The sequence below is a fragment of the Acartia tonsa genome, chromosome 1 (assembly GCF_053477335.1).
Source record: "Acartia tonsa isolate MP-2025a chromosome 1, ASM5347733v1, whole genome shotgun sequence".
In the NCBI taxonomy this organism is placed as follows: Eukaryota; Metazoa; Arthropoda; class Copepoda; order Calanoida; family Acartiidae; genus Acartia; species Acartia tonsa.
Genome location: NC_137260.1, coordinates 29,887,266 through 29,915,143, shown reverse-complemented (window position 1 = coordinate 29,915,143; position 27,878 = coordinate 29,887,266). Strand labels below are relative to the sequence as shown.

General features: G+C 32.4%; 2 protein-coding genes across 21 annotated transcripts in view; one reads left to right on the top strand and one right to left on the bottom strand.

Moving 5' to 3' along the window:
• LOC145328888 (uncharacterized) overlaps positions 1 to 7,407 on the top strand; it is a 53,299-nt gene extending 45,892 nt beyond the window's left edge. For 11 of the 19 annotated variants that reach the window (XM_080172932.1, XM_080172924.1, XM_080172915.1 and 8 more), the window contains 6 exons: positions 1,479 to 1,572; positions 1,888 to 2,034; positions 2,477 to 2,886; positions 2,966 to 3,031; positions 4,023 to 4,147; positions 5,016 to 7,407. In XM_080172932.1, the coding sequence (XP_080029058.1) occupies positions 1,479 to 1,572; positions 1,888 to 2,034; positions 2,477 to 2,886; positions 2,966 to 3,031; positions 4,023 to 4,147; positions 5,016 to 5,162 (989 nt within the window). In that variant the 3' untranslated portion in view covers positions 5,163 to 7,407. The remainder of the gene's footprint in view (positions 1 to 1,478; positions 1,573 to 1,887; positions 2,035 to 2,476; positions 2,887 to 2,965; positions 3,032 to 4,022; positions 4,148 to 5,015) is intronic. The other 8 variants (XR_013882732.1, XR_013882728.1, XR_013882738.1 and 5 more) reach the window with 8 other exon arrangements.
• LOC145328961 (uncharacterized) overlaps positions 7,255 to 27,878 on the bottom strand; it is a 31,536-nt gene continuing 10,912 nt past the window's right edge. For both annotated transcript variants that reach the window (XM_080172945.1, XM_080172953.1), the window contains 10 exons: positions 19,999 to 20,065; positions 17,901 to 17,977; positions 15,874 to 15,964; positions 13,847 to 13,981; positions 13,085 to 13,189; positions 11,025 to 11,126; positions 10,536 to 10,643; positions 9,954 to 10,195; positions 8,099 to 8,194; positions 7,255 to 7,706 (listed from right to left, as the gene is read on the bottom strand). In XM_080172945.1, the coding sequence (XP_080029071.1) occupies positions 7,640 to 7,706; positions 8,099 to 8,194; positions 9,954 to 10,195; positions 10,536 to 10,643; positions 11,025 to 11,126; positions 13,085 to 13,189; positions 13,847 to 13,981; positions 15,874 to 15,964; positions 17,901 to 17,977; positions 19,999 to 20,065 (1,090 nt within the window). In that variant the 3' untranslated portion in view covers positions 7,255 to 7,639. The remainder of the gene's footprint in view (positions 7,707 to 8,098; positions 8,195 to 9,953; positions 10,196 to 10,535; positions 10,644 to 11,024; positions 11,127 to 13,084; positions 13,190 to 13,846; positions 13,982 to 15,873; positions 15,965 to 17,900; positions 17,978 to 19,998; positions 20,066 to 27,878) is intronic.

Here is a 27,878-nt window from a genome sequence, read left to right as displayed (position 1 = left end):
CCCTTTAAGAATACTATACAATGTTTTTAAATTAAAATCACAAATGTCCCAAAAAAAACGTTTTTAAATGTAAAGAGAGAGTACTTACTCTCAAGGTAAATCAGAAACGAATGATAATACAAAAAATGTTTAATATTAAAGTAACTTTTATGAAAGATCTCAACGTGTAGGAGAACGTTCTAACCATGTGCGGTGGGCAAACTTTTACGAGGATGCCCCGTAATTTATTGCAATCGATCAATTAAATATTAATGATTTCCTCTTAATTCCACGAAAAATTGGTCAGAATGATTAATTGTCAGATTACAATTAATCAATTAATTAAAATACACAATAGTCTCTTTGTGAGTTTAAATTTATAACATTATTTTTTGTTAATGAATTAATGAAAAAAAATGACATCTTGTATAATATACTTTACATTCCATATTAAAAGTAAATCTGTAGGGTATATAATATATTTAGATATCTGTAAACCACCAATTTATGACTATTGAAATTTGATCAGCTGATAGGTTTCAATACTAGATGTTTTTTTAAGAAGCGCAGCTACTGTAAATGTAGAGAATAATTTAGTTTTTACTTTTAGGTGTTTTAAACATTGTAAATTACAGATTTTATTTTGATAATTAATATTTTACAACAATACCTTCTGTAAACTGTGAGGAAGTTTGATAAAATTATGTTTATTTTGCAAGCTTATTTGAAAATACTTCATTATTTTTATAATTCTGACAAAATAGAATTTCTATTTAAATAAATAACTAGCCACAAAAAGGTTTAAGTAGTTATTGAAATATTTTATTACTATTCTTGCTAATTAAATATTCGTTAACTATTTTTAATTTGCATTTTTAAAATAGACAAGAAAAATATCCTACTTAAATGCTAATTTTATGAAGTTATCTTAAACCTTTTCCAAAAGTTTGTTTTATAACACTATTTTATTTTTCATTGATTTTATTGATTATATAGGTTAAAAATATCAAAAGTATTTTTTAAAGGCTATAGATTAATTTTGATTAATTCTGATTTTTTATTTTTGAATTTTTTTCAAATCTGAAAGAATATGCATGTCTTTTCAAAGAATAGATTTTATAAAAAACGAATTTTTCTCAACAATGGATTTTAAATGATTATTACTGAAAACTTTTATGAAAATGTTATTAACCAAAACTTCAAATAAAGAAAATAATTGCCGTTTCCAAAAATGTGTGCAAAAAGTTGCCAATATCTCGTTAGAAGGGACTTAATGGATTTTAATTCTAACTGCTTACGACTTAGTGGACTATAAACTATTAGATAAGTATCACTTTAAGGTGAAATTTTGAGGGTCAACTTTTTTTCTTTTAAAATTCGCAGTGTGTACTCAATGAGCGAAATAATAAAAAATATAATATTGTCTTTATAAGTAGCTTATCTGAAGAAAAGTTGCCATTTTAAATAATACATAAAATATTTATTTGAGCATATTGTAGTACCAACCTGTTACCATGCCTACTCCAATTATTATTCAGGACAAGTTTCTAACTTGTGCGAAAGTGCTCCTTGGTTTTGTAATCTACCTTTCAGGTTAACTTTTTTAAGTACCGCATGCTACTCTATAGAAGGGGACTATTTCACAGGTTTCATGGCAAATATCTTAAAAGAGTTAAATGATTCTCAAAATCTAAGAACTTGATAGTTTGCAGAATTGCTTACAAAGTATACCTGGGTTTGGCGACTAGCAAAAGCAATGTCAACTTATTGTCATAAACATAGTAAATTGTCTTTCAAAAACACAGTTTTGTTGTCAAATTCATAAATTAATACGGTAAAAATAAACAAGTTCAAAGAAAACCCTAATAGTCTGGATACCTCTTGTAAATTTAAATATTCTTTATCCAGGAGTTCGGAGGATGGAATTTTGTTGTTGGAAAATATGAAGATGAAGGGGTATCAGATGCACAACAAGATGTCCGTCCTACCACTGGATCATTTCATGGTTGCAATGAATCATCTTGCACATTTTCATGGCAGGTGGCTGACTTTCAGGTAAAAGTGGCTAATAAAATAACCTTTTTTTTATTTTCTGTAGTTACATTCATGTCACATTTTCAAAACTTTTCGTACCAAAATAGCATAGTAAGAAAAATATCAAACCATCTCTTGAAGTCCAAGCACGATTAATAAAAATATGCTACATTTCTTTATTTAAATAAAGGTTTTTTAGGAATCTATTTTAGTTTGAAAAGCAGTCAAATTTAACCAAAGTGTTATTCCATAGTTTTAAATATTTTAGTATCCTTAATGCTATTTTTCTAAAAGATTTAACAATAGAAGACCGTTTTCCAATTTAGATCCTTTTATGAGTTAGGGGTCCTGCATGATTATGTTTTTAAGTCCGTTCATATTTGCGTAATAAAAAGAATGAAAGTAGTGAATGAAAAGTTAATATTTTGATTCTTTATCCGAAAATTTGTTAATCTGTTTACAGGTGGTTGTCCGAGGCTGGAAAGCTTGGTGACGGAGCTTGGACCTCACAATATATGAAACAAGTCCTCAATACACAAAAGCGTCCACCAAAGATTATTTACAAGAAGCTGATCAGTGGAACACGCAAAACCGTCGTAAAAATTTTGGAACTTGAGGGTAAAAATGAGTACCGTGATCGTATTCGGAAATTTTTTAATGTAACTGCGATCAACAAACTGAACCAGTTCATGGGTGGTGTGGCCACTCCCATAGACACCTGCTGTCATGGAGATTTCTGGTCCAATAATATCATGTTCAAGTATGACAGTAAAGGAAAGGTTGAAAGCACTATGTTGATAGATTTCCAGTTAATCAACTACGGTCATCCTGCATATGATGTTCTCTACCTGTTTTATCTTTCTTCAGATATAGGTAACTTTTTTTCAAAATGACATATTCACAAAATTACATTCTGTTTTTGATTTCGTGTTTAATTTATTAATTATTTTAGAATTTCGGGATGCTAATATGGAAAGTTGTCTTCAGCATTATTGGAAAACATTTTGCAGTTATATTGGTAAGATTCATTTAAAAGGATCGCAACGTTTTTTTCCTAGTAATGTTGGCAGTTTGACCTGTTTTGAACGAAATGGAAACTATACAAAACTAGAAATTTTGGTGTTTATCTACATATTTAAAAAATCAGCTCAAAACATTACACTTGATGAACGTGAGAAAATCGTGATAATACAACTTCCATAATACTTGGAAAGGGGGGGGGGGGTAATGCAACCATCTCGTAATCAGTGAGCAAATGGCACTTAGAATTCGAATTTTGATCTGAAATTTTGCATGTAATCCTTTGTAATCCTTGGTAGGTCTATTTTCCCTAAATTGAACAAAAAGTTGGAAAAGTAACGACTAACGGCTGGCGACTCAGCCGTTTAGCCATTTTTTAACTATTTTCAAGGCAAATCATCACGAAACCTATCTCCACAAAATACTCTTTGCTGCTCCAAACGTTTTCAAACGGTTCTAGCCGCTAGTTGCTGGTACTAGAAATCTAAAAATGTTTTTTTTGTATCATTTCACATGATTTAAAGCAAAAATATGTTTCAAAAAGTTGATTCCTACATAATTTATGGCAGATTTGCCCTACAAATAGCCAAAAAACGGCTAAACGGCTGAGCCGGTAGCCGTTACTTTTCAACTTTTTGTTCGATTTAGGGAAAATAGACCTACCAAGGATTACTCATGCAAAATTTCAGATCGAAATTCGAATTCTAAGTGCCATTTGCTCACTGATTACGAGATGGTTGCATTAACCCCCCCCCCCCCCCCCTTTATAAAATTAACGAGGACTAGAATATTTATAGTTATTATTTAAAGAACATCGTATTCAAGGTCAGATTTGATAAGTCTGTTAGTTGCGTAGCAAGAACAGACTTTGGAAAACCTGTCAGACGGATTTTGAAATTCAGTCTGTGAACAAAGTTATGAAAATTATTAATTCTGAGTTATGAAGCCAAAAGTATTGATTGCTTTAATATATTGATATTATTATTTAGAAAAGTATGGCCCTGAAGATTTAAAGTATGATTGGACAGAGTTTCTTGGTGATATTGAAACATATAAATCTATTGTCTTTGTTCTTGCCTCAACATTACTGCCTAATGTTCTTTCTGACATACAGGTAATTTTTAATAGCAAAGCTTTTCTCATAGGCGTCCAAGGGGGGGGGGGTAATGGGGCGATTACCCCCCCCAAACGATTTTGGGCACCCCCAAAATTTTTTTCATTTTACCCCCCCCATTCAAAATTTACCCCTACCCTGGGGGTGCCGTAGGCACCCCCAACCATTTATGAGGGGGTATTTACCCCCCCCCCCAAACAATTTTGGGGGGGTAAATACCCCCCCAAAATAAAAAATCTCTAAAAAAAAAAAAATTCGCGCGCATTTTTAATACTATATATTTAATAAAAATTTAAATTACCCCCCCAAAAAATTTTACCCCTGGGGTAAATTTTGGGGGGGGTAAACTAAATTTACCCCTGCTAACAGATTTCAGGGGGGGTAATTACCCCCCCAAGCAAATTTTACCCCCAGGGTAAAAATTTGGGGGGGGGGGGTAAAAAAAATTCATGTTTTACTTTTATTAGTCCATCCGTAAAGGATAGCTCTGATAGTTTAGATATTAGCTACTTTAAACTTGGCATGATTATTATTCTTGCAACAGATTTGTAACATTTAGATAGGATAGGAATTACACAGTCATTACAAAAAAATACTTAGAATACAAAAATATTTTTTTATCATTCCTGGGACGATTATGCCAAATATTAGGTACTCTAATAAAGACTATAAATGAAAATATGTTCATATTAAGCATCCTGTACACAAGTTTCAGCCTAAACGCCGCGCACGCTAGAACTACTAAAGTTTACATGGTTCCTGCAGTTGCTATGTCGGCATGTAAACATTTGTGGTTACTCCTATGCTGGATATTGATAACTTTTACTTACTTAGCTTGTTTTCTAATATTTTTTATTTCTACTTTTAGCTTGAGGCTGGTGGACTATTAGCTTTGTCTAACATGCAGAGAAAACAAGCAGCTGAACTGGCCGATGCCAACAATCCTAGCAGCAAAGAAATCAAGCGCAGAGTTGTAGGACTTGTGGAAGAAATGGCAAGAGACAATATCATTTAATTCAAATTATTTCATTCATGACAGATTTTTAAAAAAATATTTTTATATTAGAATCAATTTATGTCATGTTTCTCATTTCCGAAGGCACAAAATGTTTTATCTTAATCCGCTCCATAAAAAGTATTAAGTTATTAATTATAAACTTACCAAAACTATTAGTTGTTTTATTTTTGTTTGAAAACGCCCGTAATTCTAAATTTTTGGAAAACAGTCTGTAATGTGACTATAAACAAAGGTCTATTTTTATTCAAGTTAAGTTTCAAGTATCTAAACTAATATAGTGAGTCTTGTTTTCCGCCAAATAATCTAGAACTCAAATTGTTGTTACCTAAAAACTGAAGCAAGTTGCTTAATTTAGCTTAATCATAATTTAATTAAATCACAAATATTAATTAAGTATTAAATTTTTATTTATGGTACCATGTACCATATTTTTATGGTTGTTGTATATATAATTGAGTATTAGGTATGGTCGATTTTTGCCTTTTTAAAAAAATATTTCTGAGGATCTTGTTTAAAGTTGTGTAGATATAGATATGATGAGAAATTTAGATTTAGAAAATAAGACGTGGTAGATTTGTTACTTTTTACTAAACCTATAACAAAAATCATCTCTATGTATTTTTTGATTGAGTTCCTTTGTTCTCAATATTTAGTTTCAGAAGTGAAACATCTCTTTCCTATTTTTGTAATTAGTAAAAATATTGCTGTTTGGTGCTTCCCGAATTCACATTGAAGAAAAGAATCGGGAACAAGAAAAAATTTTGATAAATCTTGTTCCTTGCATAAATATCTTTGCGCCATCTAGAATAAGAGCTAATTTTTAATCTTTTCTTGTCCATATGTGGTCCAACTTTGCCATAAGATAAAATCAAATATTCACTTTAAAAAGTTTAAAATCGACCAATCCATTTATTTAGTATATTTTTTAAATTCATTTAAATATGAACGAGACTTAAATTGTAATAATAAAATTAATTGAAATTGTAACCATGAACTTGCGAAATGAGGTGTACAGAGGACTATCCACGAACAAGAGCAAGTGATTCTAAGCATCTTACAGCATTGACCCGTAGTATTTTTTTAGTGAATAAACTAGGTTTATGTTTAATATTTGCTTTATCGACTAAAAAATTATTTTTCACCATCGTTTTATATGAAAAAAAATTTGAAATGTTAAGCATTGTTCGGTGCAATATCATCGAATGTTTTGATGAGTTCAAACTGTTGATTAAAAGCTTTGACACAAAAGTATATTATTGTGATTAATGTATATTTAGAAAAAGGGTTGGTAACTTGTAAACAGTTTAATTAATGTACTTGCAACTTACAACATTTGATGCTTTTCTGTAGTGTTATTTTATTTTTTCCTTAAAACTCAACAAAGCATTTGACGATATTGCTTTAAAAATTGCTTTACATTTCAAAGTTTTTTTCATATTAAACCATGGTGAAACCTAACTTTTTAGTCGATAAAGCAAATATTAAACACAAACATAGTAGGTATATTCACTAAAAAAATACTATTGGTCAATGCTGGAAGATGCTTAGAATCACTTGCTCTGGTTCGTGGATAGTCCCCTTTGAAATTAATTTTCTCTTCAACACCCCCTGACTTATCCGTTAATGCACAAGCCTATCGACAGACCGGATTGCCAATAGGTTGCTTTTAAAAAACATTATTAACGTTTAATCAGTTACCAAATGCTACTCGTGTGCCTTGAATCATTTTTTTACATGAAAATTATGTTAGCATTTAGTTAGTCACACATTTGGGGATGGGAATTTGTAAATTTGGTTTAAAAATGTGCATTCCTCAAAGAGCCTTGATTAACATAAAAATGATGATATTAAAGAGGGAAAGTTTTTTGTTGCCAAATATTCGATTGTTACAATTATTATTGCGATTTTATGTACATTATAAATTAACCTGTCAGTTTTAGTTAAAAAATCAATTATCCACTTTCATGTAATGATGTACAAAATTTTCTGAATGAAATAATGTATGTACCTACCTATCCTAATCCATTACGTTTTTGTCCGTTTTCTACTTGCAAAATATTTCATTAACTTCTTTAGAAAAAAACTGTTAATTATTTATCAAATTTATTACCAAATCTTTAATTAGTCTAAAATTATTTATAAGTTTTAGCCTAGAAATGTATTTATTGTATAATATTTTTATATTGTCCAAACATGTTTACTGATAAATTGCACTTAAATTTAATAAAACGGTATACTTAAATATTATGTATTTGATACTTGTAACAAACGTTGTTTTATATATCAACGTAATATATTCCACTGGAAACCGTAGAGATAAAGATTGATTTCCTGAGGAAATTGAAATGATACTACAAAATAAGTGTTTGAAAAAAAAATAACATTTGCTTTCGTACTTTAATGCTAATAATTTCGCAGTTTCTAATCAAACAGTAAATTTATAATTAAATTCTTTTTAATCAAGGTATATGATATTATTCTTCAAGTCCATTCCAAACTTTAGATCCAGATTGTTGACTTTCTTGCATCTGATCTCTACGCCTGAAGATTAATGTAAAATAGTTGAATCTAAACACAATTCTTCTAATAAAACATAAATCTATTTTAGTCATCAAGCATTAATTCAATCCATCTAGTACTTAGCTTTCTTAATAATGACTACAAAACTAAAATAGCATAATCCAAAAGAAAATATTTTAAAATGTTAGTTATTAAAAGTATGTTTTTTTTTTTTCGAAAGTAACACCTCCCTATAGTAAACTAAGACAAGTGAGGAAGTCATCAGTTTGGGAATTTTTACTGGCATACTAACCTTTTATAGGCCTAGATTATCTAGCTTTATAAAATGAATATGTGTTAACATATAGTCTGAAAATATTGAAATATAAGTGGAAACTTTTATATTTCTGTCGTTTTTAATTCAGATAATTTACCTCTCTAATCCTTTTCTCATTTCTGATAATTGGTTCAACAATTCATCATTAGTTTCTTCTGAACCTTCGCCAGGAGTTCTACTACCAACAGGAGTCCTAATAATAGCTCTTATATTAATTTAAAATTTATTCATAGTCTGTTAATGTAAAAGGGGGGGGGGGGGGGGAATGTGGTGACTCGTCACACGACATACCAGGAATTTTATTTTGGGGGGTACTCCCTTAGTTTTAGAGATAATGGGTGAAATCTTTTTGGTTGTGTCACCAATTACCCCGAGTTTTGATATCTTTCAAAAAAAACGGCGGCGGGACCGCCGCTCCCGCCGTCCGCCGCCACCAAAAAAAAAAATTTTATTGCATTTCTCGCCGAATTGGGCAATTTAGAGTCATTTGAGGCCATGTTATTTTTTTCAAAAATTTTTCCCCCTTACAAGCAACCCTGTGGGGGGAAAAATGTCATTTTTTTCAAATTCTCGTTTATCAAGGTTTATCTTAAATTCGGTGCTACTCCTGTGCTTTTAAGATATCGAAACTAAATCTTTTAGGTAGGTTAGTAAAAAATATTTGAACCAAAAATGGCGGCGGTACCGCCGCTCCCGCCGTCCGCCGCCGTCAAAAAAATTTTTTGTATTGCATTTCTCGCCGAATTGGGCAATTTGGAGTCATTTGAGACCATGTTATTTTTTTCAAAAATTTTTCCCCTTACAAGCAACCCTGTATCTTAAAAATTCAGTGCTACTCCTGTGCTGTTAAAGATATTGAAACAAAATCTTTTTAGGTAGGTCAGTAAAAAATAATTGAATCATAAATGGCGGTGGTACTGCCGTCCGCCGCAGCCTATAAAGATTTTGTTTCAAACAGGGTTGCTTGTAAGGGGAAAAATTTTTGATAAAAATAACATGGCCTCAAATGATTCCAAATTGCCCAATTCGACGAGAAATGCAATAAAAAAAAAAAATTTTAACGGCGGGAGCGGCGGTACCGCCGCCATTTTTGATTCACATATTTTTACTGACCTACCTAAAAAGTTTTTGTTTCAATATCTTTAAAAGCACAGGAGAAGCACAGATTTTAAGATATACCTTGATAAACGAGAATTTGAAAAAAATGTCATTGTCCCCCCACAGGGTTGCTTGTAAGGGGGAAAAATTTTTGAAAAAAATAACATGGCCTCAAATGACTCCAAATTGCCCAATTCGGCGAGAAATGCAATAAAAAAAAAAAATTTGACGGCGGGAGCGGCGGTCCCGCCGCAGTTTTTTTTAAAGATACCAAAACTTGGGGTAATTAGTGACACAACCAAAAAGATTTCACCCAATTATCTCTAAAACTTAGGGAGTAGCACCAAAAATAAAATTGCTGGTATGTCGTGTGACGAGTCACCACATTCCCCCCCCTTAGATTAATATGGCTTCATCTTGTAAAGTCTTCTTCTAATTAGAAATTTTGTATAATAACTTTGTACAAATAAAAAGGTGATTTTTTTCGCGTAATTTCATAATGATATGTGTTCTAAGACTTTAAAACAGAAGTTAAATAAATATTGACGAGAAAAATTTTAAAACCGTTAAATTTGTCGAATGCTTTGTTTAGATCAAACTGATAATAATTCATTTTTAACATATTAAAGTAAAATTATTATTAACCATTGAATAATATTTCAAAAAGATGATATCTGTAAAATAACTTGCAATATTCGTAATATTTAAATTAAAAATTTGGATTACGTCCATTTTTAAGGTGAACACCCACTTCTACAGAATTACGCTAAAAAACTCACCCTCTCTTTAGCCTCATCATTTATATATAGTCTATTGGCGAGCTTTGTTGTGAAAGAAATTTTATTCCTATTTACCTGGCAGCACTCCTAGCTCCACTATGTTGAGCACTATTATCCGAGGAATCTTCCTTATCTCTCAGAGTTGGGATAGGAGGTGACCTGACTCTGGATTCTCGAGGCTGAACTGAAGTAACACGAGGTTCCCGACCTCCCCGTTTCTCAGCAAGCTTCTGCTCATTTTCTTCACGCTTTTTTGCTGCTATTTCTTTTTGTAATTCTGACTGCCTTTTCATTAATTCTTCTTGTCTTTTTAGTTTCTTAAATAGAAATAAGTTTTATTTTATGTGTTAGAAAAACCAAGAACAGGGAATTAGTTAACAGATGTGCCACTTTATGGAACTAGGTAAACAAAACAAAGAGATACACTAAATTTGCCAGGTATAAAGAACTGTTACTGTCGCCGTAATTTGCGTGAGTGGTGATAAGTCACAAAAAAATTAAGCAGTAAATTGTTGTTCAGCTACCTCTCTTTTAAGTTTCTTATTGTATTACATGAAAGCAACTAACAAGGAAAATTCTAAAGACTATTTTATGGCTGAGTTTCTTTTGTTGGTTTCAAAAAGATGCAAATCCACCTTCATTAAATAATGTATTTACCGCTTCCTCCTTTGCTCTTTTTCTTGCCATTTCTTCTTCGAATTCCCTTCTCATTTTTTCCTGTTGTTCAAACAATCTCCTTTCTAACTTCTCCTCCTCTTCTTTTTCCTAAATGTATAGTGTAAATTTTTTATACCTATGCATTATACTTTTTTCTGATCTGTAAGAACAAATGGATTTTAAATGATCCTCCAACACATGTATATAGATATCATTTCATGCCCTCATTAAACTATCCTTATATAAAAGTAACAGAATGATTGTACATCTCACCGGACTGATATGGTTCTTTTTTACACTGAAGCTTTTTAATGGTCCAGAGAAGGTTCCTCCACCCTCCCAAGAGAAATCGCAACTGGTAAAAAATCTTTCAAAAACAAATTTTCTGTTTAAAACTATAATAAGTGGAGTATCGACCTATTCTTCTCCCTTCCCTCAAGATGCCCCTAGAAGCCATTACAAATATAATACTTAGATAAAATATTTTACCTTAGCCTTTCTGGCATCTTCCAAACTTTTTTTGTATTCCATTTGATTTCTTAGTTCAATTTCATATTGTTTACGTAAAATTGCGGGATCTGTCTCATCATTCTATAATAACTAACTTAAATCTGCAAATCCAAGTTTGATGAATTCAATGTTTTATTCTGATATAAGACTTATCTTTACAAAAGGTTAAGATTTGGCACTAGAGATCTGCAAAACTAATTTGTTATAAAATTTTAAGCATAAAAGCTGTTTTAGCAATTTCAAGCTGTTTGGTGCAGCTATCTTAAACCGCTCTGGCTCCGATATCTAATGTGAAGATGAAAATTGAAGCTCTTGAAATGTACTCAAAATAAGCTTAACTAATAAGATCATGGATTAACGAAGTTGATTAATGAGCAAATGTTTAGTGGTCATTTAAAAGGAGGAACGCAAACAAAGATAAGAATAATAGCAGAATAGTAAAAAATCTGGAAACCTTCTTTAAAAATATTTGTGCTTCTTGTTGCATGGCTGACAGACAAAGTAAGTTGTATACTGGATTGCTCTTTTACACAAAAATTTAGCAATCTATCCTAGCAGCAAAGAAAATTACATTCCCAGAGAGTCACAGGGTTGGCAAAATTCGGGATTTTTGTAGGTTTAATCCGCGGACAAGCAAAAGTCCAATCTTTTGTATTTAGGTATGAGAGAGGCAATAGTGAGCTGAGAGGAATTCTTGGTGGTACAGCTACTCTACACTTGAATGAATAAACGTTAGTATAAAATTTAGGATTGCCTCTTAAATTATAAAATAAACTTATCAACATTAATGTTAAATTATTAAGGGAGTCAAAAGATCACTGTTCCTAATTTAGGCTAAAAGTATTTGTTAGTTTATGAATTCTTATTTTATGTTTCATAGATAAATTTTGTAGCATATTAAATAAAAAAATTGTATCTGTTAGTTTTATAATTTAAGAGGCAAGCCTAAATTTTTTAGGTACTATCGTTCATTTATTCAAGAGAATTGTAGAGTATCTGTACTACCAAGAAATCCTCTCAGCTCACTATTACCTCTCTCATACCTAACTACACTTTTCAAATAAAAAATTAGCTTTCTAAAAATAAGTCTCTTTTGTTGTAAATTGTAACGTTTTAATGCTGTGTGTACTAAGCTATAAAATTTTGGAAAGAAATTTAATGAATATAATAGATTTGAAATCTGCATAAAATTTTAAGGAATTTTTATAAAATTCGTTTTTTTGTATAATTCTTTATCTATAAGCGCAAATACAAATTCAGTTAAATAATTTTGACATCTGTGATTGGTGGATTGAAAACTATCTGCGCCCTGATTGGAGAAGCTTAAGTGACGTACATCATTCAACCAATTAGAGCGCAGGTAGTTTCCAATCCACCTATCCTATTGATAAAAATTTATTAACTTAAATTGGATTTGCGCTTTTAAATAATGAATTATATAAAAAACGAATTTTATAAAAAAAATCCTTAAAATATGCAGATTTCAAATCTATTATATTCATTAAAATTCTTTCCAATTTTTATAGCTTAGTGTGTACAGGCATTTTAGAAAAAATAAGAAGTTTCTTAAGAAATAGTAGTAATTTAGGGCCTTTTTGGAGGCAAAAATAGCATTTTTTTAAGTTGTACTTTTGTTAAGGTTTTTTGTTGACTTTTATTGGTGGTTAAAACCGGTCAAAACCATGTGGTTTTAACTGCCCTGGACTTTTCCTGCCAACCCTGCAGAGTCACGAACATTCAGTATTTGTGTTACTTTCAAGTTTTATGTTTTTCCTTCCGTGTTTTGTATTATTTTTTTGGGAGGGTACTACTTTCAAAGAGAAATGCCATTATTGATAAATTACCCCACCCCCCCCCCCAAAAAAAAAAAAAAAAGAAAAAATAGGTTAGTGTTTCACCCTCCTTCTTTAACAAGTTCCCCTATAGTCTTCTTGGCGCTCATCCAGTAGTTACTTCTGTATTTTAATAAAATCAAGGTAAAGTGTACTCAAAGTCAAACATTGCTCCTGCTATTTTTAGTAGAAAATATGTAAAATTACCAGCTCTTGTTTAGTTTTTGGTTGATTAGATGGTTGGTAAACTGGTTCAGATTTCTCCCACCAATCACGATTATCTCGGTCTCGTCTTTTCTTTTCCTCTTGCTCCTTTAAGAAAAAAATTAAAGAGGGTTGACGAATGACGTAAATTTAGGTCATAGTAATTGTGATCCTGCAGGTTAAGGCTTATATTTTAAAACGAAGAGTAATTTTAAGTATTTTGGTCATTTGTCAACAACCTCGTAACTCTTTCATGTGCTCTTCATTTTTAGTCATATGACGAGATGGGTTTTAAGTTTGTTTTAGAATAAGTATATAAAGTTAATTAAGGGGGGGGGGGTAAGTTTTGCCACTTTCGCGTAATCAGTGTTGTGTGGGCTAGGTATTGATCTGAGATTATAGGTTATTTAGGATAAAAGTTTACTTTTGGGTAGTAGTTCACGGAAATTTAATCATTTTTTGAATAGGTCTGCAGGTTCAGGTTACCTGTCCAGAAACGACCTTCCAGCCTGCAGCACCTGAACCTGCAGAACTATTCAAAAAATGATTAAATTTCCGTGAACTACTACCCAAAAGTAAACTTTTATCCTAAATAACCTATAATCTCAGATCAATACCTAGCCCACACAACACTGATTACGCGAAAGTGGCAAAACTTACCCCCCCCCCTTGCATTTTTTATAAACAAATATCGTTCTTGAACAACTTTATGTATGGATTTATAATCTTAGAGTAGTTGTGTTAAAAAATGTATATCATTGTTACCTCAATCTGTTGTTGTAGAGTTCTCAGGTACGCTTCTCTATCTAAACCTAGGGGAGGAGCATTTCCTCCGCCTCTCCGGTATCTTGCTGGCGGACCTGATCCAAAACTAGGCACATATCCAGAGTTTTGTTGAGACTAAAACAAAACTAAATTTTAACAAAATTTGTCTGTAATTAGCTAAGAAAAGAGAAAAGATCATTTTCATGTAGAAAAAGAAAAAAAGTTGACCAAAAGCCACTTGTTGAGGGTGGCTGCTGAGGCTAATAGGGTAGTTAAGCTGCGCGGCTAATGGTGACCATGGCTTAGACTGTCGAGCCTTGAATTTTCTTTTTCATGATAAAGCCTAAAACTCCAATGCTTGGGATTTAAATAGCATATGGAATTATTAAATTACTATTTTGTACTATCGCACAAGGAAATAAAAATGAAATTGACCTCAACATTTTATTACACTCTCAAAGGGGGGGAGGGAGTTTGTACACTTATAGAAAATGCAATTTTTGTGAAATCTCTTATATGACTGGATGTACATGCAAATCTTTGAAAATTTAATTTCGGCATTTTCCTTCTAGGGGCAAGTGGAACAAAAGACCCCCTTAAAACAATAAAAATATGAGTTCTGAGCTTATTTTTAAAAATATCAACCTGATTTTCTAATAAGAATAGTTATTTCTCGCATCGTATTATAAACGGCTTTCCGCGGATATAAAATGTACAATTATAAGATTAAAACCAGTTTTTTTAGCCCCGAGATGCCGAAGGCACGGGCTAAAAAAACTAGTTTTAATCTTATGATTGTACATTTCTTTATTCGTAGAAAACTGGATATAATACGATGCTAGACATAGTTTTTTCGTATTCATGAGAACCGGTTCCTGTCCACCGGATTCAAATGAATACGAGAAAACTTTTTAACATAACCAAAGTAAGTAACCTTTACAGATTTCATTTTGAGACTTTCCTTCTAGGGGCTAGTGGACAATAAGAGATATAAGTTTTCCGGAATTTTAATGTAGGGAGGAGATTTGAAATCTGCATCAAATTTTAAGGATTTTTTACAAAATTCGTTTTTTGTATAATTCTTTATCTAAAAGCGGAAATACAAATTAAGTTAATTAATTTTGGCATCCGTGATTGGTGGATTTAAAAAATCAGCGCTCTGATTGGATATCGTACATCATTCAACCAATTAGAGCGCAGGTAGTTTAAAATCCACCTATCCTATTGGTCAAAATTAATTAACTTAATATGTATTTCCGCTTTTAGATAAAGAATTATACAAAAAACGAATTTTATAAAAAAATCCTTAAAATTTGATGCAGATTTCAAATCTCCTCCCTACATTAAAATTCCGGAAAACTTATATCTCTTAGTGGACAATCCCCTTAAAACACTAAAAATATAAGTTTTTAGCTTATTTAAAAATATTAACCTGATTTTTAAAGAAAACTTTTTTATTATATATAACTGAACTAAGTAACCATTTCACATTTCATTTTGGGACTTTCCTTCTGTGGGCTTGTGAAGCTAAAGACCCCCCCAAAACACTAAAAATATGAGTTCTAAGCCTAAATTTAAAGATATCAACCTGATTTTAAAAGTTACTAAGTTCAGTTATGTTAAAAAGTGTTCTTAAAAAAATATCAGGTTGATATCTATAAATATAAGCTTAGAACTCATATTTTAAGTTTTTGGGGGTCTTTTGCCCCACTAGCCTCTAGAAGAAAAGTCCCAAAATGATATCTGCGAATGGTTACTTAGTTTGGTTATGTAAAAAAAGTTTTCTTTAAAAAAATCTGGTTGATATCTTTAAAAATAAACTCATATTTTAGTGTTTTGTGGGGTCTTTTGCTCCACAAGCCCCTAGAAAGAAATTCCCAAAATGAAATGTGTAATGGTTACCTAGTTACAAAAAGAATTAGGTTGATAACTATAATACAAGCCCACACGTCCCTCCCAAAATTTTATACTGAATTTCATTTCCTATAAGTATACAAACCCCTCCTCCCCCCCCCCCCCCATAATACCTGTTGCATTCTCCTTCCCATAGGATCTGCAAGGTTTGTAAGATCTTGTCTGGGACCAAAAGGATCTTTGTTGGGAGCTGACCATGTCTTTCTAAATTATTAAATATTCTAAATATGTCTTTTCCATATTCACAGCCCACTTGAAGTGACAGTAAGAGAAAAAAAATTCCCAGACATAAGGCCAACTGTTTCTAAAATGTCCCAATGAACATATAAGTTCAGTTGAAACAACGAAAATTGAGGCCTTGTTGAGAAAATTAGATTTGAAAATTTCAAGTTCAATTTTCATTCCCTAGGAGTTACCATATAATCATGACAAGAAAAACAAAGATTATTTATTTAAAATTTTGAACAACTTTGCTTTTATAAAACCACTCCATAAGGGAGTTAATTAATGGCCATTTTTATCAGTTGATTTGCTAAGTTCACGGAAATTCAGCCTTAAATTATATATAGAGAGGTTAAGAAAGACTTCATAAAAGCAAAGTTGTTCAAAAATTTAAATAAATAATCTTTGTTTTTCTTGTCATGATTATGCGGTAACTCCTAGGGGTAAAAATTGAACTTGAAAGAAGGTGTATTAACCTTTTTGCTTTTTATTTAAGATAGCTAGCCAGTTCTTTTAGTAAGTAGTAGATGTAAAATTTTTCATAGAATTCAGATATGCGATCGTTTTTTTTTTGTAGACCTCTTATTTTCTAAGTAATTTAAGTTTTTAAAAAAATAATTAAGTCGGTTTTAAGGTACTAAAACACAACAAAATAAAAAAAGAAAATGGCCAGTATGAACAAAAATAGTAAGATCTTTAATTTGACACCTTACTTTTAAAATTCTGTTGTGTAATTATTGAAAAAATATATTTTTTTAACCTCGGTTTAATAAAAACTTTAGACCTAAATATTTTCTCAAACAGACATAAAAAAACATGGGTTCATATTTACCTTTAGAATCAGAAAAATATTACGAATCCATTATAAGCAAAATTGAAAAAGTTTTATAAAACTATAATAAAAAATATAAGTTTATTTTAAGAATCATAATTTTCGGCTTTAAAGGGTTGACTTGAACAAAACCTGAACAAAACCTAAAACATACACTGTAACAGATATTTTTTAAACACAAGAAACAATAATGAATTTTTAACTGCATTGTTTTGAAGTTTATAAACAGACTGAAGCATATTTGTTCATAATTTTTCATTCTTTACATGTTATGTAAGTATCACTATTTTTATTGTATATATTGTATGAACACTATCCTTTTTTTTTGTCAATTCTATTGGTTAAGTTTTGAGGTGAAGCTTCTTGATTGGTCAATTTTCGAGATTTTTGATTGGCTAGTTTAATAGTTACAATTAAGTGTTGCCTGTAAAAATATAATATTTTAGGCCATTTTTATTTTTAAAGTTTTTACTTTTTTTCAATTTTGCTTAGAATGGATTCGTAATATTTTTCTGATTCTAAAGGTATATATGAACCCATATTTTTTATGTCTGTTTGAGAAAATATTTAGGTTTAAAGTTTTTATTAAACCGAGGTTAAAAAAATAGATTTTTTCAATAATTACTCAACAGAATTTTAAAAGTAAGGTGTCAAATTAAAGATCTTACTATTTTTGTTCATACTGGCCATTTTCTTTATTTATTTTGTTGCGTTTTAGTACCTTAAATCCGACTTAATTATTTTTTTAAAAAACTTAAATTACTTAAAAAATAAGAGGTCTACAAAAAAACCGATTGCATATCTAAATTCTATGAAAAATTTTACATCTACTACTTACTGAAAGAACCGGCTAGCTATCTTAAATAAAAAGCAAAAAAGTTAATACACCTTCTTTTTAAATTTAATTTTCTCAAAAAGGAAAATCTAAAATATTGTAAAAACAATATGAATCTCAATGGATTGGAAACTACCTTTATGTGTCACTACCTAGTAATTTTTCCAATGTTTTCTATACTAACAAATTAAGAGAATTTTTAAAAAAAATGTTAAGTACAATTTTCTATGTGAATAAAAATTAAATAATACCTTGATTGGTCCTGTTGTGAAAGGGCCGAGGATGGTAAAGATTGGCTATCACCAGAAATATTTTGTAGTCGGCTTAGCTAAATATTAGGAAAATTTATTTTAAACAGTCTGAAATTATTTAAGTTGAAAAAATAAACTGTTTATTTTATTTTACATTGCTAAAATAAAAGCTTTATTTTTCAAGTATGGCTTCGAATTTAGTATATTTCCCTTGGATTAGAACCTATTCCGACCCGTACTAAAAAATTATCGTATTTCAAACAATATATCTCTAGAAATCCTTGTAGTTAAAATTGTCGTAATTGAATACCCCAAATGTCCATTTATTTAACCTAAGTCTTAATATCATATGTCTAAGTCTAATTAATGGAACATTGAATTACATGATTCTTTTCAGCTCGATTTTTTACAATGAAAACTGATAACTAGTTAAAAATAGCCCTGACTTTATAATATTCATTAATAAATTCCCACATACAATGTAGCCATGAACTTGAACGCAATATAATGCAATAAAAAGGAAAGCAGGATTAAATAAAAAATTTATAAATGTCTTCAGACAATACAATTTTGTATTCACTCATGACATTATTATTAATCAATATTTGAATATAGAATACATTATATTAATATATACCCACTCATGTTCATGGACATATGCAATTAGTTCCTCATTATTTTCTAGTAGCTACGCCCCTTGCTGCCACTGAGGTTGGAGGGGGGGGGGGGGGGGGAGGGAGTGAGGTGAGTTGATTCCACCCATTTTCAATTTAAATTTTGAAAAGAAAAACAAAGAAAATAAATTTTTTGGGGGGGAGTGTGAGTATTTGTTAAGGGCTATTTTTTGGTAGGGTGGTGGTATTTTTCCCCCCCAAAATAGTTAAAAATCTTCCAATGACCAATGTGAATCTACATTTTAAAGTAGAATTTTATAGGTTCAGCGGTTAGCAAGATCCTTTGCTACAGACAGGCACAAACAAACATAGAGACACATCCTGTTACTTTCAATTCAGGATATTACACTTATTAGAAGCGAAGCTTTTCTATAATTAGGGCCGTTCCGTCAGTAACGGTTAGCTTTTTTCGTTAATTAAAACATGTTAGAATTGTCCTATAAATATCAAATTGCACGATAATTACTATAACAGTTTGGTAAGAATTAGAAAGCGTAGCAACTCTATAATAGTTAACTTAGATTAATATCAGCTCTGTTGCCTTGATATTTGGTTGGGAAATGGGGATGTAATCTACAAGGAAATTGTACTCTTTACCTACTACTTCAGTGTTCCTAATGTCTATAAAATGACCCAAAAATTCAGTATGAAATCTTTTTTCATAAGTTTATTAAAATAATAAATTCAATCTTTTACTTTTGCTTTTGTAATAATCTTTTTAAACAACTGAACTGAAGGTGTTATGTTCTTGGGTCATTTATATAGGTGTTTAATTAGTACAGCTAAGCAATCTTTGTTGAATATAAAGCAATTAAAAATTTCCACATTTAAAATATAGGTGTGTGAAGAATACAAAGAAAATTAGAAGTATAGATTAGAATCCAGGTAGAAGGTTTAATTAAAATTTCAAGAAATATTTGGGATTTTTAGTTCTTTATTCTTTCATAAGTGCAGCCAATCAAATTTATACTTCTAAGTTTATTGTTTATAAATCATTCACCTCATACTTTGTTGAGTCCATCGTTTTAAAAGCTTTTAAACTTTTTATCTTTTTGTATTTTGAAAGTTACTGTAAATAGTAATAAATTTACACTTGAAAGACTGGCAAAGTATATTGACTTTGAATGAAATAGTATGAATAGTTTCATGTAAATAAACGTAAAGTAAACGAGTTGACCTAAATAACTTTGTATTAATCTAATGCAAGATCTAGGACACCATGCAAATAATTTAAATACAAATATTGAATCCAAATACTTAGCATGCAATTTTGTAAAAAGCAATTCTATTTTTAAAAATAGCTTAGAATTAATAATTAATGAATCATCGTATAAATGCGTCACTTTGACTTTACCAAAGCATAAATGTGTACTGTATTCTATTACGGGCATTAGTAGATTTAGCGCAAAATTAGAGAAACATACCGCCTCCGATAATGATTCTATTTGTCGTTGAAGATTTGTAGAGCCCCATTCTCCATTTCCATTTGATCTTAAAATAAAGAACATAAGGGATTTAATACAATATTCCCCTGAGAATAAAACCCGGCCAAATGTGTGATCAATGTTAGAAAGCACTAAACAATTCTTTTTTTTGAAAGAAGGTTATTTGTTGCATCCTTGTCTGTAGATTTATTTGTGACACCCTTCTTCAATAACACCTTTCAAAAGAAGGTGCCTTAACTTTTATTTTTATAGCTAGTCGGTGTTTTTAGTAAGTAGTAGATGTAAAATTTTCCATAGAATTTAGATATGCAATCGTTTTTTTTTTGTAGACCCCTTATTTTTTAAGATATTTAAGTTTTAAAAAAATAAGTCGGTTTTGAGGTACTAAAACGCAACAAAAAAAAGAAGAAAATTGCCATTAGGAACAAAAATAGTAAGATCTTTAATTTGACACCTTAGTTTTTCAATTTTGTTGAGTAATTATTGAAAAAATCTATTTTTTTGAACCAACGAGAATAAAAATTTTGAACTTAAATATATCACAGTGCCTTCGAAGGTGCTTTGACTTTAGTGTCAGAACCTAAATTGGGACATAGTGCATTTCATTACCCTAGGTTAGGTAACTTCATTTCACTTTTCAATAAAATCTAAAATGCAGCGGTTTTTGAGAAAATTAGATTTAAAAATTTCAAGTTCAATTTTCACCCACTAGGAGTTACCGCATAATCATAACAAGAAAAGCAAAGATTATTTATTTAAAATTTTGAACAACTTTGCTTTAATAAAGTCAGTCATAAAACCTCTCTATATATGATTTATTTAAGGCTGAATTTCCGTGACCTTGACAAAGCAATTGATAAAAATAGCCATTAATTAACCCACTTCAGGAGTTGTTTTTTATGAAGAACTTTATAAAAGCAAAGTTGTTCAAAATTTTAAATAAATAATCTTTGCTTTTCTTGTCATGATTATGCGGTAACTCTTAGTGGGTGAAAAAGGAACTTGAAATTTTCAAATTTAATTTTCTGAAAAACCGCTGCATTTTAGATTTTATTGAAAAGTGAAATGAAGTTACCTAACCTAGGGTAATGAAATGCCCTATGTCCCAATTTAGGTTCTGACACAAAAGTTAAAGCATCTTCATTTGCACTGTGATATCATTACACAGTCATAAGAAGTAGGTGTTTATATAAACTTTTAGAATGAAAAAAATATTACAAACCATTCTAAGCAAAATTGAAATAAAAAGTTTACAAAATAGTAAATAAACTACAAAAAAAAAAATTATATGAAAATATTATATTATATTATACAGGCAACCATCTTAAATCCTCGTTTGAGAGTAAAAATGGGAAGGGGGTGAAAAAAGTGTTGCCTGTCTAATATAATATGTTAGGCCATTTTTTTGGGAATAGTCCCTTTCGTGACATTGCACCTTAAGGGGCAATTTGTCATATTTTTAAAATGGCTTTTTATAGGTTATTTTAGGTTAGGTTAGGTTATATTGGGTTAGGTGATTGCCCCCACAGGGTTAGGTAATTGGCCCCACAGGGTTTAAGCCCCCCGCAGGGGCTAGAAATAGGAGAAAACCTACTGTGAAAAATATGATTAAGGTGCGATGTCACGAAAGGGACTATACCCATTTTTTTTACTTTTTTTCAATTTTGCTTACAATTAATTCGTAATATTTTTCTGATTATATAAGTATATATGAACCCATATTTTTTATGCCTGTCTTAGAATATATTTATGTATAAAGTTTTGATTAAACCGAGGTTTAAAATAATCAATTTTTTCAATAATTACCTGGCAGAATTAAAAAAGTAAGGTGTCAAATTAAAGATCTTACTATTTTTGTTCATAATGGCTATTTTATTATTTTTTTGTTGCATTTTATTACCTTAAATCTGACTTAATTTTTGAAAAATACTTAATTATTTTAAAAATAAGAGGTCTACAAAAAAAAAACCGATTTCATATCTAAATTCTATGGAAAATTTTACATCTACTACTTACTAAAAACACCGACTAGCTATAAAGATAAAAGTTAAGACACCTTCTTTAAAATTTCTAACCATTATAATTCTAGACATATTATAACACTTAATAAAGAGTAGCCTCGCTACTAAAAACTTAGTCCCGGATAGACATAAACATATTTGTCTTTTTTAAAGCGAAGCTTTTCTATAATTAGGGTCGGTCCGTACGTCCGTCCGACCGAGATAGTTAGCTTTTATTCGTTAATTTAGGCATGTTAGAAATGTCCTATCGATTTCAAACTTTGCATGGTGATTCCTGTAGTAGTTAGATTTAGAAAGCGTAGCAACTATAATCGTTACCAGAATGTCCGTACGTCCATTTTAAACATGTTGATTTTTTTACTTTTTTAATAACAATTTTTTATGTGATAAAATCATCCGATTGATCTGATTTTTTTATTACTGATTCCTATTAATAAGGTACAATATTATGAGCGACGCATCTCTATAATCAAGTATTAAAAATGTCAGTATGTCCTTAAACAGAATTCTATATTTAAGAAGTTTTGCAACAAATTTACGTATAATTTTGTCAAACCTTTTATTTTCATATTTTTTATATTCAGTTCTGACACTCAAAAAAAGTTAATTTTCATCTGTCATATCGTTTCAGAGCTTCGCTTTAATGGATGTTGTCATCCTTGTTTTGAATAACACAAAATCAACCAGACTGTGATATTTTTCTGTTATAATAACAAAAGACTGCAATGCACAATCCAGGGGCGTCCAAGCTTTTTATTTTGGGGGGGGTAAAAAATTTTGAAGAGGGGGGGTAATTCGTTTTTTGGGGGGGTAAAATGGCGCGCGAAGCGCGCAGCAAATTTTTTTTTACCCCCCCCAAAATTTTTACCCCGGGGGTAAAATTTGCTTGGGGGGGTAATTACCCCCCCTGAAATCTGTTGGCAGGGGTAAATTTAGTTTACCCCCCCAAAATTTACCCCTGGGGTAAAATTTTTGGGGGGGGTAATTTAAATTTTATTAAATATATAGTATTAAAAATGCGCGCGAAGCGCGCAAAATTTTTTTTTATTAGAGATTTTTTATTTTGGGGGGGTATATACCCCCCAAAAATTGTTTAAATACCCCCTCCTAAATGGTTGGGGGTGCCTACTGTGATAAAGACAGACTTACATAAGTTAATGATAGAGTAGACTTAATGTTCAATTCAAAATGCAAACAGATTTTTAAGTATTTATTATATTGGATTAAATGCAGTTTTTGAGTAAATAAGATTATATATTGATACTATATTTAGAAATGATTAAATATGTTAATAAGTCAAAACTACTGATTATTCAAAGCTGGATAGTTCTGAAGTAGCAGGATGTCTGTCTGTATATCAGGACACCAAACAACAGGATGACTGTCTGTTTAATTAATACAATGTATTAATTAACTATGCACTTTGAAGGGGTAGAATATCTGCCTATGCAAACTATCTGAAGTAGTAGGATGTCTGTAAATAGCTGTATTGGTCTTAATAAAGACTCGAACCCAAACCAGATAATGTTCTGTGTTAGGACTCTCAATATCAACTGACTTAAATATATTTTCTCTTTATTCTTTCTGAGAGCAATTAAAGAGCAATTAAGAGTAACAATTAACATATGGTCTGCAAGCTTAAATATATGACATCACAACATAAATATATGACATTTACCCCCTTCTGAAACCATCCATCAGGTTGATCCAATAAACTAGGATCAATGTCTTCACTGGGTGAACCTACATCGAAATTAACCCCGGCCTCCAGTCCTTCCTCTCCTTCACCCACTGGAGGAGGAGTGTTCAGCGCCCCTCCACCAACCTCAGCCGAAACGCCCACTGTTGCCGCTATGACAGCATTACTCGCTGCAGCAGTTACAGGCCCTCCTACAGCCACCATCACAGCATCATTTACCGCTGAGGCGGTATCATTCGCAACAGCCACCTCTGCAGCAACCGCTGGCCCATCTGCCGACATTGCCACCTCCATCTCAACGCCACCAGTGACCTGAACACCTCCCGAGACCATCATCACTCCGTTGCTAGCCCCAGCACCGTCAGAAGTTCCAGCCTGCTGCAACTGCCAATATGACGCCGCCGGTAAGTCATTGTTTATTCTGCGCCGGATCTCGCTAAGCTCACTAAAAATATTGGACAGGTGCCTTTGCACTTCAGCCTCTTTCTTAGCCATCTCAGAAATAGCCTCTTGAACCTTAGTTCCCTGTCCTGCCAAAACACTTTCCACCTGTTGGCTCACCTGCTGTCCCAACTTGGCTGAACTACTTTCCCAATTATCAGTCATTGCTGTCTGTACACTTTGTACCATATAAGAAGTCTTTTGCTGTGCAGTAGTAGCCACCATTCGCTGCATCTCTGTATCTACCTTCCTTATACAGTCCATTAGATCCCTCTTATGCGAGGCCAACATATCTTTAATCCGATTATGACTGTCCGTCTGCCAAAGTTTCTGTGCAGTGTTCAAACTTTTGACTGATTCTCTTACAGCTTCACGAATTTTTTCCTCAATCATAGGCTTTAGAGTCACAGCAACAGAATTACTGATTTTACCTATATCTTCATCACTGAGCGGCGCCAAGCCACGTTTGTCATTCTTGCGCTCAGCCTTATTTCTCTCAACCTCAGCACGTAAATCTGGTAACTCCCTCTTTTGTTTAGGCCCAAGAGAATCTGCCCCAGCAGGCCGCTTGACCACGCCCCTTCTGGAAGTACCTTCCCCAGCATCATTATAAGCATTGCTGGCTCCCCTTCTGGAAGTACCTTCCCCAGCATCATCATAAGCCTTGCTGGCTCCCTTAGACCTGACCGACCCAGCAGCCTGATTTGGCACAAACTTACCAAATCTGCGCCGTCCCTCACCAGAACCAGTATCTGCCACCTTTTCAGGCTTGTCCGTAGTAGGCTCAGTCCAACTGTCTATCTCCGAACCACTCTGTTCACTGGGCAGACGATCCCTGGAATCAAGCTCAACTTCAAGACTCACGTTGCCAACATCGTCCTCATCATCATATCCAGGCTCATACCTGGGGGATTCTACATCATACTGCCTCCTGTCATCTCTTCTATACACAACATGCCGCCGATTAGATCTACCAGCTTCCAACATCTCAACAGACGGTTCACGCTCCTCCCGCCGACCAGACGGCCGCTGATATCGCCTTTCGTTTCCATCTCCATTTCCTGACAATAATCAATAATTAAATATTAACATTTTAATATTTTAATATTTTAACATTTTTCATATATAAGACGACATTCAAAACGAAATACTTTACATAAATTATATTTATCAGGGATGCCAAATTTTAATTACTGTTTTCCCGATAACGCGAAAATTTGACGCAGTTACACAGTCTGCCTAGACAACCAACACACAGCAATCCAATAACCACCCCAGCAGCACCCATCACAGCCATAACAAAATGCTGCCAACTATTAGTCAACCAATCAATTGAGGAATTATACAAATGTACAAACCAATCTTCTGTCACCTCTACAACAAACGCATTTGAATTAACAGCCAATTCCGAAAGTTTAGCCTCTTCCACAGACTCCAACACCTGTCCTTTCTCTCTCTTATCCAGCAGATGCTCAAAATTCAATGGTACCTTCAACCAACTATCCTCCAGCCGTTTAGTCTGAACCAGCTGCATTCCTGCCCCCTTATTGCCTAGATATAATCCAGGTTTAACTCTCACAAATACTGGATTTTTCCTACACTCGACAACCATTAACAAGGAAACATTTTTAACTAATCTTGTGAATGGTTCTACAGCAACAATTCTATCATCCATAAACAGAGAAAAATGACCAAGATAACACGGCAAATTTGCTCCTATAGTCACATTCAACCATCTTTTTTTACATACAGACACAAGCTCCATCTCCCCCAGATGTTGTACCAACAAATTTCCGACTTGCTTGATGTTGGAATGAAACAAATTATTCTCCCAACACCCCTGTTCTGCCTGCAAAATTCTTTCCACTTGATGATAGGAAGAAGTTAACTGTAATAATAAAGCACCATCCTCCTCTTTTTTTTGCATCCAAGGAAAGAAATTCTTTTTAGCAGTTGTAATCCACAAAAATACATCAGGAACGTTGGTATGAAAATAATGCAAATCAGTCAGAAAGTCAGAAAACTCCACTTTTTTCCCCAGTTTTAATCCCAACGAAAACTGTGGAGAAATCGCCAACCAACTTTGGCCACCCTGATTATTAGCATCATCCGCCATATTAGAAAATGTAAACAAAGTTAAATTTACAATTTCAACAGTCCGAAAATAACTAAAATAACGTCTATCTTCCTGTGATCTATTGTGAACTATCACTCGATCAAGCCCAAGCCGCAGATCAGACTCCAGACAGTGTGCCCCAATGAACTGGTCCTCAAGAAAACAACTGTTATCAGGTAACATTGAAATTTGTATATTTTTCAAATAACTTGTAATCTGAACTTCTTGAAAAGTATTAGGCACAAAGGTATTATTTAAATAAATACCATCTCCTCTGCACTGAGGGTCAATCCCATACGTCATCATATCATCATACAGGATGGTACCATTTATGAAATAAGTCAGTGACCGGTCATAAAACGCTACAGGCAACCGTCGTCCATCTATGTCTAACACCCTCTGTTCCTCCATCCTTTTACAATCTTCACTAGAAATTAACTCATCACTACTAACAACAGCTGGTGCCCCTAAATGTAGATGGCTATATTTGCCGCAATACCAGGTGTGAACCGTTCTGTCGACGTGACATTGTACTGCGGGCAAAAATCTCACTCCAACTTTTTTTAACAGATGACCGCTGACTGTTCCATTAAACTCATGCTGACCAAATACTGTACATTCTGAAGCCCTCAACTCCGGACCGTCGCCAACACACTCCTTTACTAGCACAGGTATCACATCAGCACCACAGGGTAACAAACACAATCCCCAAATTAAAAAATATTTACCTGATTTGAATTTATTATTATGACCAGACATTATTAGCTGATAACTGTTCACCAATTCACCCGCAAATATCAACTGATTTAGCCTTTCATTGCAGGGCAACTTTCTACCTACTAGCTTTGTCAGCACATATTTGTTATTAAAATAATCAAATAACAATTCATGAACTCTTATTATAATATATTTTTAAAATATTTATATGTATTTTAATAATATTTTTTTTCTCAAAAATAATTATTATCAGCTCTCCTTTCCCTACTTTCTCCGTCCTCGAGTTCCTATCTGAACATGTACCACAGGACCCCCTACCTGAGATCTTAACCTCCTCCCAGTGTCCCATAAATATTTCGCCACCCGTGATCCACTTTTCTTAATTGTAACTAATCTTTCAGGTGAAGATTGCGGCGGCGCCGTAGTCAAAAACGACTGTTCCGATGGAAGCTCAACCTCGTCAAAATTACCCTCAGCTACAGGAGCAGGCACCACAGATTCATCTGTCACTCCCACCTCTACTCCTTCACCTACAGGTATAATTTCTCTATTCTCATTCTCTGAAACTCTGTCATTATCAACCTCAACCTCACTCTCCTTCTCCTGAATCTCGTCACTCTGTCTTTCCTCTGCCAACTCAAAACCATCATTTTCAGATGACAAATACACAACATCTTCACTCTCTCTCTCCTCTACAGTTTCTTTCTCTACAGGCATATTGTCAACCTCCAAAAATATCTCATCGGACGGACAAATTTCAGGTAAAGGAAAAACGTTAAAATTAACCTCCTCCCCTAGAACTTCCGTTCGAGCATGAATTTTTCGAATTTTATCCCTAGCTACAACCTGATTTTTCTTGATGGGA